The sequence below is a fragment of the Tursiops truncatus genome, chromosome 5 (assembly GCF_011762595.2).
Source record: "Tursiops truncatus isolate mTurTru1 chromosome 5, mTurTru1.mat.Y, whole genome shotgun sequence".
In the NCBI taxonomy this organism is placed as follows: domain Eukaryota; kingdom Metazoa; phylum Chordata; class Mammalia; order Artiodactyla; family Delphinidae; genus Tursiops; species Tursiops truncatus.
Window position 1 is genome coordinate 101,650,311 of NC_047038.1, and position 13,399 is coordinate 101,663,709.

A 13,399-nucleotide genomic window follows, 5' to 3' on the forward strand; every position below is an offset into this window, starting at 1 on the left:
ATACATAAATGATCAACAGATGTATATTTTTATAACCTAGTTTTAAAAATGATGTTAATAATTTTATATAGTCTTGTATAAAAATTATTAAAATAAAATAACTCAATTAGCCTCCTGACAAGTAAATGTAGTAAAGAATCTTAAAATACTACCAGTATCTCAAAGGATCACAAATCAAAATTAATATATTAAGAGAAATATATTTGAGTATGCAGTTAGTCATTTTTGCTAAAGTTATGAAAAATGTTTTTCATATATGAGACTCTTTGAAAACGTGTTCCCATGTGAGGTTCTTTGAATTCTAAACAGAAATATGATACAAATAGCCTACATCATGCTGCCTTGAACTTTATGCACATTTAATTGAATTCAGTAGGCATGTATTGAATATCTATTATGTAAAAGTTCTGTGTTAACTGCTAAGAGGGATATTAAGATGTGTTAAAAAGGCTTTCTCAAGGAAGACAAACAAGGACACATCTTAACTATGTTACAGGTAGTATTAGTTAACTGTTTCATTAGAGATACAAATGAAATAATAACTATCATATAAGAGAGAATGCTTTATCCTGTTTGAGAAGATTTGTATAGCATACATAATAGATAACATCATCTCTGGACTATATCAATAATGGGTGGAACTTTTATTGACAGATGAAAAAAGAAATAAATTCTTGGTAGGAAGAACTGCTCAAGAAGCGCTGGGAAAGAGAAAGATTTATTTTGCCAACAGAGAATTATATAGTAGTTCTGAAGTGTTACGTGTAATAGAGCAAGGAGTGATAATTGAAGGAAAACTTAAAAACCTGGAAATGGAGCTAGAGGCAGGTCAGAGTGAGCCTTGCATATCATCATAAAGAATTTGGATTTTGGGGGCTTCCCTGGTGGCGCAGTGGTTGAGAGTCCGCCTGCCGATGCAGGGGACACGGGTTTGTGCCCCGGTCCGGGAAGATCCCACATGCCATGGAGCGGCTGGGCCCGTGAGCCATGGCCGCTGAGCCTGCGCGTCCGGAGCCTGTGCCCCGCAACGGGAGAGGCCATAACAGTGAGAGGCCCGCGTACCACAAAAAAAAAGAATTTGGATTTTTGATAATTGGGAGCCATAAAAATATTTGAAAAGAGGAACAACTAATATGTAACTTAGGAATAATTTAGGAGGCAATACTAGGAATAGATTAAAATGCTGTGAGATTGTAAGGATACCCGGTTGTATTTGTATTTACCTCACCTATATCTAAAGAGGATTTGAGACAGTTTGTATAATTAAAAAATACAGGTGTGAAAATAAGGGCAAAATGAAAAGAAAAAATAAAGACAAGAAAATAAGATGGCCCTGGAGTAAGATTGGTGCAAAAAAATGCTCGTGGTAAGATTATTCAGTACTGGTGGAGATGGGCTAAAAGTCTAGCTCTGAAATCACTTAACAGGAGAACTAGAAAATGATTACTTATAAGGATTAACTGTCCTCACTTCAGGCTGATAATCTTGCTCCCTGTTTCACAGGGGAAAAATAGTAGAAGCGATCAGGAGACTTCTCCCAAGATCCCACAACTGGACTACCTACATAAATTTTCATATTCTTTGCTTCCCTGCTTCAGAAGAACTGTGACAGAGGTGTCAAGCCAACTCCCTTGTGCATTAGCTTCCACTTCCTCCCGCTTACTCAGCAGTGTTCTCCCAACAGTCTCCTCTCTCTCCTGCAGTTCCAGTTTTCCCTGTTGGATCATTCCTACCAGCATAAAAATATGTTGTCCTTTTTTCAGTCTTTAAGAAGCAAACAGACAATGAAAAAGGAATCTTTTCTGACCCAACTTTTTTCTCTATCTACTGCTACCCCATCCATTCTTAGTAAGAAAAATGCTAATCAAAACTGCAATGAGATTTTTTTTCTCTCTTCAGTTTGGTAAAAATCTAAATCTTCATAACACATTCTATGAATAAGGCTTGTGAAAAAATCATATGTTGCTGGTAGAAATGCAAAATGATAAAACATCTGTGGGGAAAATCTGACAAAATGTATCAAAACTATAGATGATTTACTCTTTTATTCATAATCTAGGAGAGTCAGTTCAAGAGGAATACCTGCATGTACAAAATGACATCACAAGGCTGTTTGCTAAAACATTATTTATAATAGCAAAAGTTTAGGAAAATTCTAATTGCCCATTAATAACAGATCAGTTAAGTAAACAATGCTATAGCCACAAAATGGAGTTCTATGCAGCAGTAAAAAGAATGAGATCTATAAACATTGATATGGAAATGCCTGTCTTGTTAAATTAAAACTGCAAGGTGTCGAGTAATTTTTTAAATTTCTGACCTTTTGTAAAAGAAGGGGAAAGTAAGACTATTCATATTTGCTTGAGCTTTCATAAAGAAACTTTAAGTAAGAACTAATAAAAATGATTACTCATAGCAGACAGTCTAGAAAGTTGAGGGGGGAAAAAAAAAGTCTGTTCTGATCATTTCCAGTCTTATTTTCTGTTTTAAGCTCTCACATACTTTAATGCAAAATATGAAATGATGATTTTCTCAAATCATGTGTTGCACTTTCTTTGGAGCAAAGTCATGAATATATAGTACTTGCTAAATTAAGTTTTTACATAAAATGATTTTTTTTTAAATTCTGTTCCTAGATCCATATTTATTCTCTTGGAATGACATTGTATTGGGGGGCTGATCATGAAGTACCTCAGAGCCAAGTAAGTCAAGTTGTCACATTTGTACAACTTTACACTTTTTAAGAAGTTCTTTGTATTTATGTGTTCTACAGTGTGTTGTCAGGCACACCAGTGTTTCTACACTGGTTGTTCACATTAATAATGTCACACTCTCAGAATGAAATAATAAAGTACTAAAGAAATTATTTTTCTTAGACTGTTCTTAGAATTATAGCAGTCACTACCTGTTTCAACAGTTCACTCTGTGAAATATAGTAGCCTCTTCAAAATTATAGCGAGAGAAATGGGAGTCCACTTTATTTCTTTTAATTTAATGACTGATAAAGGGGGCTTGTAAATTTCTTTGATGATTCATTCTTGAACAGAAAGTGATAACCTTTTTTGATGCAAAAACTGTAGGAATAATAGTAGCTCTAACTATGTCTCAGAGTTTTACTTCATTACTTTTTCTCTTGTCACTTCAAAATCATACTTCACTACTCCTGCAGCAGCAGACACAGATATTAAAGTAACACTTTGTGGGGCCTTAGGCTCTGATGATCATTGGGCTGCTTCTAGTCTTTATTTTCTAAAATAACTGATCTCTTGAAGACACAATAGTAAACATAGTAATAAATATAATCAAAAATTTAAAAATAACTGTATTTCATCAAAGATGTAGCATACAGAATTGTGTCATTTTAGGCATTTAGAACTCCAAACAAAAGTAACTGTGTTTTTGGTTTTTTTTTTTTTTTAATCAAATTAAGAAGCAGTAAGTATTTTAGGCTTATATTCTAAAATTCAGACATCTTAAGATCAATGAAAAACGAATGATAGTCTTCAACTTGGTTTGGTTTCATTTTACATCATGAAAAATACTATATATTTACTTTCCTCAGTTTCAATTCTATAAATATAAATGAGAAACTTAAATTATTACTGGAAATAATAGGGTCATTTTATAGAACCTAACTTACATGTAAAATGTGATCACAGCCTATAATTTAACACTTTCTCTTTTCTGGTAACTGAAAATAAAGTCAGTGTATCTATAATGTGTAAATTGGATGGGAAGTATAAACATTTACTTCTATTTCACTGTCAGATATCATAACTGTTTTGGAAATATTTAATATTAATTCAGAAGTATTTATTAAGCACCTACCTTATGTCAGACACTGTACCAGACACTAGGAATATAATGTTCCATGTCTGTGGAGTCCTATCACAGGTACAGACAACCAAAATAACCAGTTACAACACAATGTGACAAATGCTATGTTAGGGAAAATGGAGGGTGCTATGGAAAACCAAGCGTTGGAGCCTCTAACTAGACTTGGAGGGTTAGAATAGGTTTATTAAAGGACATTGCTGCTAAGCTGAGCTCTAAAAGATGAAATATAATACCCAAATGGATGAGAAGTGGAAGGGAAGGGTCACAGGTAAAGCATATGTTTAAACCAAAGTGGATGTACCAGTTCAAACTCCCATAAGCAATGCTTTTCTCCTCACCACTACTTCGTATTATCAGTCCTTTATTTTAACCATTCTACTGAGTATATATATAGTGACTTCTTTCTGTGGTTTTAATTTGCATTTCTTGGTATGATTATTGGACATTTAGATATAATATTCTATAAATTATGTCAACTAATTAAAAAAAACTCACATTTTGGCTTCTGTTTCACCAGCATAATGACAACTTATATTTAAATGACCTTGAGTCATTGCAGTATTTGAAATCTCTTCTAAGTTATCATGAGTGTCAAATTACATTAAATATATATCAAATATATTCCTTTTTTGAAATGTTAGGAAATTGTTTATTCCCCCCAAGTAGTGTATATATATAAACTGCTTACCAAAATACTTGGATAACCAAAACATTCCATTTCTTAATCATACCAAAACACCTCAGAGTTTTTCTATAATACCTCCTACCTTAGGAGATGTCTGTTAACCAACTTCTGCTAATAAAATTTTTGGATTATAAAAATGTAAAATGCAGTCAAATATACATGCTACTAGGTAAGAAATTTATTTCCTCCAGGTGTGTTTGGTGTGGTTCCTGTGACCCTTGGAATGGTTTCTCTCATGTTAGTTAGATTTACTCACACTTGCCAACATTACCTTTTCTTTCTTTGTATGCAGCCTATCAAGCTTGGAGATCATCTCAACAGTATACTGCTTGGAATGTGTGAGGACGTTGTTTATGCTCGGGTTTCTGTTCGGACTGTCCTGGACGCTTGCAGTGCCCACATTAGGAATAGCAATTGTGCACCCTCATTTTCCTACGTGAAGCAGTTGGTAAAACTGGTTCTGGGAAATCTTTCTGGGGTAAGCCACAGTTCCAATTGGTTCCTATAGTCATACTTTAAAATTTAGTAGCATTTCACAAAATTTTCTTTAAATGTGGATAGCATTTTCTCAGTGAAGACTAGGAACAGGAGATTGAATTTCAGGTTCTAATGTTAATTGTTTATTTGAAACAGTACTTAAAAATCTAGAAACCCATTGCAATAATTTAGTCTCCTAGATTTTATGGGAGTTAGTCTTTTTTTAGAACTTTATTCTATCAGGTATTATAGAATCACAGCATGTTAGAGCTGAGAAGTCTTCTTGACTCTTTTCTTACATCTTTTCCTATGGAGCTTTCAGTAAGTGATTCTACCTACTGTGAAAGTCGTATGGACATGCAAAATGGGTTTTAGAATTATTTAAGTGCACTTTCTGTTGCTTTATACCTCTTTCTTGCTCACTTATTAGTCTGGACCCCTTAGGTATTCTCAAACCCTCCCTACCTTCTTTGGACATTGGCACCTGGTATGTAAGAGGGATGCATGCTTGTATCCCTACTAGATTGTCCCAAAACTGGGACTCCTTTATTTTCTCTCTTGTCTTAGATATGAAGAATCCCAGGACTAACAATCTCTATATCTAATAGTCCCATTGCTGCATTTCTTAAGCTATATTCTATCCCATTTGCTCCAGTTTGGGACCCCCCCCCCCCTTGGTTTTTGATATTTGATGTAGGTCTAAACTTTATCTGCTCCGACCCTTTAGGTTATGGTGCCTGAGTCCCCCTCCTTTATGTAGGTTTTGGATTAGATTTACCGCTGTCACACAGGGTTCTTGCTGGCTTCCTCTTAATTCCTCATCCCTAAGGGTTTAGTTCTGCCATCTTAACCAGGATGTCGTATGGCTGGCAGGGGTATATCCAAATTCCACATGCTTTGCCAGTTGATAAGAAACAGGCTCATAAAGTCTTCTAGGCAGATGGTTTGTAAACTGTACCCCAAGGAGCCTTTGCGATTCTGTAGTCAGAGGAAGGGAGGTAGTAGAGGCTAAGTGAAGAGAGTTCTCGGCTGTTTATTTCCCCTCCTTAACTAGAGCTGATTTATTTGTTTATATTCCTGTATGTGATTTTTTTTTTTTTGGAACAAAGATAAAGCTACTAAAACTTTGATCTTCTATTCAGACCAAAGTTTCCCAGATATTTTGAAATATATTTTTGTTTAAAAAATTTTCTCTATGGTCAAATAAAGTTGAGGAAAAACTATTTTAGGAAAATTAAGTATATTTTCACCATAAAACTTCCCAGAGCCTTTAATACACTAAGTTGTATTACTAACCCTCAAGAGGGATAGGCACACAGGTGAAACATTTCCCAAACTTATATTGGCCTTTTTTCACAGATCTTCTCATAATACTGATATTCTGTAAAAACTCGCTCTGAGGAACGTTGATCTGTACTAACTTCTTCACTTTATGGGCATGTTTCCTATTAATCAGCCAGGGATTTAAAAGCTATGAGATTTTGAGGGGAAAGGATACAAGTAATGACTGGGTTGAAAGATAGCACTTTGAGCTAGATCCTGTAGACTAGATAGAAAGGGTAATCCAGGCAGAGGGAAGTAAACTTGGACAAATGCTGTGAGATGGGAAAGAGCAGGATGTTTGAGGAACAGTAATAAGTCTGATATGGGGTGTGCTGTGGGGTTGTTTAGTGGGAGAGAAGAATAGAAAGGTCAGTTGGAATCAGCATGTAGAGAGCCTGCCTTTCTAAGTAGAAATAATAACACTCCCCTCATCCATTGTTCTTGCCAGTCTCCTGGACATCACTGGGCAGAAGTAACTCTCACAGCTACCTTTTTTTTTTTTTTTTTTTTTTTTTTTTTGCGGTACGTGGGCCTGTCACTGTTGTGGCCTCTCCTGTTGCAGAGCACAGGCTCCCAACGCGCAGGCTCAGCAACCATGGCTCACGGGCCCAGCCGCTCCGCGGCATGTGGGATCTTCCCCGACTGGGGCACAAACCTGCATCCCCTGCATCGGCAGGCAGACTCTCAACCACTGCGCCACCAGGGAAGCCCACAGCTACAATTTTTTAAGTGTTTACTTTGTGCCAGGCACTGTGCTGAATGACTTATGTGCTTTTTCACATTTATTCATCACAACCCCAGGTTACAAGAGATAATTTCATCCTCATTTTAGAGATAATGACACTGGGGCTCAAATAGATTAAATAACTTGCCCATGGCCACACACATGGTAAATGACAGAGACACAATTGGAATCTGGATCTCTCTGACCCCAAAGCCATTAGCTGTCAGCCATTATGCTCCTTGGAAGCTGTCATTGCCTCCAGTCGCTGATAGAACGAGTTAGTCTTTCACTCAGTGTGAAATTCACTACAAGTGACTATAATTCTTACTTACTTACTTAAAATTAATTAGCATAGAGTAAAAGTCAGTAGTCCAGCTTAGTTGTCCTGGTTTTTCCACTGATTTATATAGCATGTTTGACCTCAATTTTACTTACCTGTAAAATAGGAATAATGGTACATACCATCCACCCATATTACTGAACAGTTTTGCAAATAATTATTTCAATGTTGATGAGCTGCTTCAAGGTCCTTAGAATTTTTCCTTGCTATTTCTCCCTTTATTGTAATATGAAGATAATAATAATATGTACCACATGAGGTTTTTAGATAATTAACATAAAGTATTGTAAAGCCCTTAAGGTAGTGCCTGCTTTATAGTAATTGCTCAGTAAATGACAACTATTATTAATAGTAGTGTCAATGCAGGAATTCACAAAGATGATACAGGATTTTATCTCTTCAGTTACTGCCAATATAGTGCAATGTGGACCAGTATTATTTATATAATTTAAACGATAACATCATTTCAGAAATAGTTCCATTTAAGTCTTCTTATAGGTAGGAAGCATAATACCTCGAATACTACCTTAAATGGATTTTTAATGCATACTTAAATAAGTTTCACTCATGGAGGAATATTAAAATGTGTGTATGTGTGTGTAAACAGATAAGTGTGCATGTTCTTGGTGCCAGAGTTAAGTAATTTCTCTTCACCATTCTCTCTCCTTACATTTACTTCTTGAAGTTTCTCCTCTAATTGATCAGCTGAATAAATTCAGTATTCTAACATTTCACCCCTTGTAATGTGGAATTTGATGTGCCTTATGTTAAACAAGTGCCCTCGGTTGAAGTTATTAAAGTTTAAGACTACTTAAACGTTTTGTTCTAAAGTGTCTCAAAAGAGCATTGATTTAAATTTGTCATCCCTCAATATGTCTATTTAGTTTAAAATATTTCTCAAATGTAATTTCTGGCAGGCAAAATCTAGAAAATTATTTTCGAAAATAATTTAAATCAGCACCCTCAGTGCATAGTTGCAATTAGGAGAGAGCTTTATCATACCAGAATTAATATGGTTTTAAAATTATAGTCACACTTGAGAGGTGAAAGTGGTTATCAGTTTGGAAAAAAAAAGAATACTTCAAGTATGTTGTTTTGAAATGGAACTCATTTTAACTACTTTAATTTGGCTAATTTTGTTCCCTAGTTAGCAGATTAGTCTTTGACAGATGTTTCTTGGCTTTTATTTCCTGAAGATGAATTGGCCAAAACTAAACTACATAAATCTTATCCAAGGAATATATATTAACAATAGCAGACGTGGAGTGTTTTTACTTAAATGTTATCCTCTCCAAGAATTATCTAACTGGTGTCATTCTGTAGACAATTACCATGAAAATAAAAGGGAGATTCTATTGTCAAACTTGACTTTTGATTACCTGTGTACAGACGGATCAGCTTTCCCGTAACAGTGAGCAAAAGCCTGATCGAAGCCAGACTATCCGAGACCGATTGAGAGGAAAAGGATTACCAACAGGTAAGAGTATATTAATAGGAAACTTTTAGGCTTTAACCTTAGTTATTATTTCCTTTACAAAATCATACTTAACCTAGCTTGGAAATCTGGTAATTGTGACCATAATCATAAGTGTGCAAAGTGGAGGCACCGTACAGATAAGGAATGCTATGTGTATTAATATATAAATCCATGATAGTTATGCAGAAAATGTTAATACAATCAGGACACCATGGTAAATAATTTCTTTCCCAGTATTGTTATTGTAGCAATAATATCATTTTTTACTTTATCATGGTATTTTGTATTAAAAATACATTTTAAAGTACGACAAAACACATATTTATGAACATAAATGCTACTAAAACAAAGGTTTCAGAAAGCAACATTATTCTTGTTGCATACTGTTATTTTCTATTCTGTTTCTTTTTTTAATGCTAATCGCACCCCACTAAATTGATTTTATGACCAACGAATTTCATGACTTAGAGTTACCAAATACTAACTTAGGTTATATGATGCTGACTAAGTAAAGACTGATGAAGAGTGGTCTTGCTATTTGCCAGTAGCATTGGATAATTATAGGTTCTACATAGTTATTAAATTGATTTTTTAAGGAAATGAATAGAAATTCAAAACACAAGAAATGGAAGTAGAAAAACTAAATTTTTATCTGAAAGTTTATTTTTCAGTGGTAAGTTTCAAGCTTGGCTTATTTATAAAATGAACTTTTGTTTTTGTTGATTATCTTTGTTCTCTTTTCATCAAGCAATATTGATAATTATAATTTAAACATTAACAAAAATACTTTGTGGGTGAAATATTTTATTGTCTTAAGTCTTGAAGCTGGGGTTAAAGTAAATGTAAATATTGCTTAAATATATTCTAATAAAACATTCTAATTGATATAGTCAGATTAAAATGTTAAGATGTTTAACTGCTTAATTAGATAATCAGAGCACAGCTATCTTATTTAAAACCTATGAGAAACTCTCATTGTGAAAACTAAATATAGACATTTGATTATCCGGACTAAAAGTTTTGCAGAATTCAGAACTCTCATGTCTGAGAGGGAAGGATGTGCCCTAAGCAAGTGTACTGCTTCTCTTAAGAAGTCAAAGAAAAGCAATGAAATCATTTCTAATGGAGTGATTCTGTAATAATGCAGTTAGTTCTGTGTCTGTTTTGGTACTTTCATTTTACTTATTGAGAATAAGGATTGTTTTTCTGAAAAGGTACTTAGCTTTCATATCATCAGTATAGTCAATTTACTTCGGGTTACATAAAGTTCTGTTTCTAATACATATATTATTAGTTTATGCATGGGTCAGAAAAGAAGGCAGACTTTGCTTAACTTAGTTTTTACAATGCTTTGATGGCAATTAAAAAAGTATTTTTAACCCTTCCTTATGTTTTCTTACTATACTTACGTCCTTATATATATAGGTACCTTCCTCTCATAGGTAAAAATCTGTTTTCTTTTATCTTAAAACAATACTAGGATTTGAGGTAAGATATCATGTGAACCTTGGTGCTAAGAATAGCAGCACTTTGTTAATCTATCAAATTTTGAATCAATTCCCTGTTTTAGAATAGAATGAGTCTTTTTCAAGGAGACACAATGAATTTTTTTTTTTTTTTGGCTGCGTTGGGTCTTCGTTGCTATGTGCAGGCTTTCTCTAGTTGCAGAGAGTGGGGGCTACTTTTTGTTGTGGTGCTCGGGCTTCTCATTGCCGTGGCTTCTCTTGTTGTGGAGCACAGGCTCTAGGCACGTGGGCTTCAGTAGTTGCAGCACGTGAGCCCTAGAGCATGAGGGCTTCAGTAGTTGCGGCGCATGGGCTCAGTAGTTGCAGCACTCAGGCTCTAGAGAACAGCCTCAGTAGTTGTGGCACATGGGCTTAGTTGCTCCACGGCATGTAGGATCTTCCTGGACCAGGGATCGAACCCATGTCCCCTGCATTGGCAGGCAGATTCTTAACCACTGCGCCACCAGGGAGGTCCACAGTGAATACTTTAATAAGTAAACGTTAGATTTAAAAGAAATGATTTGTTTCTCTTATTTATCATCTTTCTATTTCTTCCTTCCTTCTTATTCTCCTCTTATCTCCCTTTCTCCCCTCCTCCTTGCTTCCTTATTTCTCTTTCCTGTTCTTTCTCTCTTTTCGTAGCTCCCTTCTGTCATCTCCTGCTGTCATTAAGTGGCCAGGATATGAAATTGAAGTTTGTATGCTTGGTTGTTACTTGTTGATTTAGTAAATATGTTATATTATTATTAATTTTTAAAGATAGTTTGTTTTTTCTAAGAATAAAAAATGTTCCCAAATATATGAGACTCCCCCATTCTATCCCTCTTCATCATGAATCTACAGAATCTGCAGAAAAAGATCACCCCGCCATATTTAGTTTATCAAATTTTAAAGACTCACAAGTGTTAACATAGTTTAGATTATATTACTTTCAATGATTCAGAGTCTTGTTGTTTCAGACATCAATTGTTATGTAACATTTTAGAGGTAGCAATAGAGATTGAAATGAATCTATGCCAACTCTATAACATACTTTTTTTTTTTTACTGGTAAGTTATTTTGTTTTATTTTTTTAATTTTCATTTTGTATTGGAGTATAGTTGATTAACAATGTTGTGTTAGTTTCAGGTGTACAGCAAAGTGATTCAGTTATATCAATACATACACATGTATCTATTCTTTTTCAAATTCTTTTCCCATTTAGGTTATTACAGAGTATTGAGCAGAGTTCCCTGTGATATACAGTAATTGCTTGTTGGTTATACATTTTATCTATAGCATATTTTAAATAGCAGGTTATTTACTTGTCATTTACATATATACATATATTTGTGAAAACCATATACTAAATTAAGCTTTCTGGACACATAGATGCTAGAGATGGGGAAAATCCACTATTAAGCATGTTAGTTTTTGTACGTGTTAAATGAATGTTTGTTGATTGAATGAGTATGAGAAAAAGTTTTATAAAAATATTAGATATAGTAATACATTTGTAATAAAATGTTAATGGTTCTGAAAAGAAATATATGAGACTATGATTTAATTTTTTAGATAGCCTATTTTAAGCCTTAAGTTGTGTGCAGAGTAAAAAATAAACTGGTAGTTTAGTTCACCATCTTGGCTCATGTTATTAGACTATTTTATTATAACAACAAATGTATCAGAAGTTTTAAACCAAAGTATTAATGCCTTTTATTTATGACTTTGTTTTTGTAATATTAAGACTTAGTATTACTGTCTAATAGTGCTCTAGAATTCTTATGACTAATAGACTGTCCAAATGCAGATAATCTAGAAGTGACTGTAGTAACTTAAGAAAATTAACAGAGAAATCTGTAAATAGACTGTCCATAGATTTTAATTCTCTAATAATCCTATCTTCTTATTGGAGAGTACAATCTCTCCAATATCTAAACTCAAGAGAATTTGTAAGGAGTTACAATTTGTCACTCAGGATAAACCTAAATTAGTTCCTGTAGTTGGGGTAGAACTAGAGGTTCTTATACTTAAAGAAACAATAGCCTTTTGGATCCTCAGCCTGTCTTAGCCGTTGCTTACTGCTAAGCAGTAAGGAAAATATTACTGCTCAAAGTCTCTTTTAATTTATCTTTAATAAATTTGTAAAACCACATCTCAAGGACAGAATCCACACAGTATACTAATTACAGACATTACCAGACAGAAGCAATTAGGAACTAATAGTCTGTGGCACACACTTATTAATATAACTCTTAAGATTAAAAAAATTAACTCATGAAGAAGAAATATTCTTCTAGGACACTGGTGTTACCTTTGGGCAGTGCCAGTTCTTAACTGTCAGTGGTCACTTGCAGCAACGCAACGTTGTCGTATTACATTAGTAGTAAGGCATTCTCTTTGATGCAGACCAACCTAAAGCCTTTATGTAGTGATAACTTAGTTTATTACATTCCTGACCACTATTCTCAATAAATAAAATGTCAAGATGGGCAGTGAGATACAGAATTAGATTAAAAGAAGTAAGCAATTTTAGACATAATGCCTCGTATCTAAGTGATCTGATTGTTCAACTAAAACTTAACAATAAAATTTTTCATTTATGAGTAAATGACCATAAAAGGTCTCTCCTTACATCTTACCTCTGAGATCTGTTACAGAAGCTAAGGCCTAAACTAGTGGGCTGTGTGCCTCCACTCTGTTATATAATACTGTCAATGCTGATAAAAGGCTTCACTAAGCAGAAAGAAATCAAACATTTCCTGCCAAGAAAGCTTAAGGTGGAAACCTACACCTTGATCAGATCAGCATGATAGTGCTTCAGAACTTGGGCATATTGATAATATCATGTTTCTTTTTTTATGTACCTGAACACATTTGTGAAGACAGATGGGGAATCGGGGAGCCTCTTTTAATAGTGAAATGTCATTTTGAAGTTAGCTTCTAAGAGATGCTGTGAATTTTTTGAGACTCAGTGTGAGGAGAAAGATGAATGATGATATCCCATTAAGGATAATGTTCATCATAAATAACAAAAATAGTTAAAACACAA

The 13,399-nt window shown here is 34.3% G+C and overlaps 1 protein-coding gene across 15 annotated transcripts in view; it reads left to right on the forward strand.

The window, feature by feature from the left end:
• Positions 1–13,399, forward strand: part of PTPN13 (protein tyrosine phosphatase non-receptor type 13) — a 247,129-nt gene that overhangs the window by 95,539 nt on the left and 138,191 nt on the right. For all 15 annotated transcript variants that reach the window (XR_002174695.3, XM_073805438.1, XM_073805434.1 and 12 more), the window contains 3 exons: positions 2,637–2,702; positions 4,815–5,000; positions 8,776–8,863. Coding sequence is in view for 14 of the 15 variants with exons in the window: in XM_073805438.1 (XP_073661539.1) it covers positions 2,637–2,702; positions 4,815–5,000; positions 8,776–8,863 (340 nt within the window). In the remaining variant the exon portion in view is untranslated. The remainder of the gene's footprint in view (positions 1–2,636; positions 2,703–4,814; positions 5,001–8,775; positions 8,864–13,399) is intronic.